The sequence below is a fragment of the Trypanosoma theileri genome, assembly GCF_002087225.1.
Source record: "Trypanosoma theileri isolate Edinburgh chromosome Unknown TM35_Tth_29_V1, whole genome shotgun sequence".
In the NCBI taxonomy this organism is placed as follows: Eukaryota; Euglenozoa; class Kinetoplastea; order Trypanosomatida; family Trypanosomatidae; genus Trypanosoma; species Trypanosoma theileri.
In genome coordinates this window covers 198,910-199,620 of record NW_021639871.1, presented here as the reverse complement: position 1 = coordinate 199,620, position 711 = coordinate 198,910, and the positions used below count along the sequence as shown (strand labels likewise).

The 711-nt window shown below is 36.1% G+C and overlaps 1 protein-coding gene across 1 annotated transcript; it reads right to left on the bottom strand.

The window, feature by feature from the left end:
* Nucleotides 1-203: 203 nt before the first annotated feature.
* On the bottom strand, nucleotides 204-551 carry TM35_000291730 (calpain-like cysteine peptidase; the record flags this gene model as incomplete). Its single annotated transcript, XM_029028330.1, has 1 exon — nucleotides 204-551. The coding sequence occupies one exon, from the start codon at nucleotides 549-551 to the stop codon at nucleotides 204-206; it is 348 nt and encodes a 115-aa protein (XP_028880357.1).
* Between the last annotated feature and the right edge of the window lie 160 nt (nucleotides 552-711).

The following is a 711-nucleotide window of genomic DNA, read 5'->3' as shown; positions in this document are numbered from 1 at the left end:
AAAAAAAAACCCTAGAGATGAGATGAAAGCCAGTAATAAACCTTCTGGCCGCACCACACAACACAACGTTGTATAAAATAGAATAGAGTGGTAGTGAAAAAAAGACAGTAGAGGAAATACATTTAATAAGTCGGGGCAAATAAAAAAAAAAAAAAAATACAACACTGCCGAGATATCGTTCTTAGTTCATTTGGGTAATTAGACTATGATTTATCAATAGGATCGGCGTCCAGCTTTAATCTGTAGCCGTTGGGAGAGCCTTCAATGAACACCTCTGTCTTAAGAGGTGGAACGTTAAGTTCACACTTGAGATCTCCTGTCGATGAGTCAGTTTCCATCTTTGTCTTTCCCAGTGGCCTTACTTTACTGTCCCTGCCAAAGTATAACTGTACAATCATATTGTAATCCTTTGTGTCGTTGTAAAAGGCCCATTGTTTTTTCTTTTCATTGATAATGCGGAAGAGAAGACCGTTGCCATCGTTGTTAAAACACTTTACAACATTGTTACCTTTGAATGTTGGCTTGCCGTTTTCGTAGTTGATCTCCGTCATTTTGTGCAACTGGTTTGTTTGTTTTTTTTTTCCTTTTTTTAACAACTTTTTTTTCCTTAATAGTTGTTTGAGATTCTATTGGAGAGCAAGAAAGAGAGGTGGGAAATATGCAAATTACAGATGATGTGAGAACGGTTCCTTTATTGTTTTTTTTTTTTTT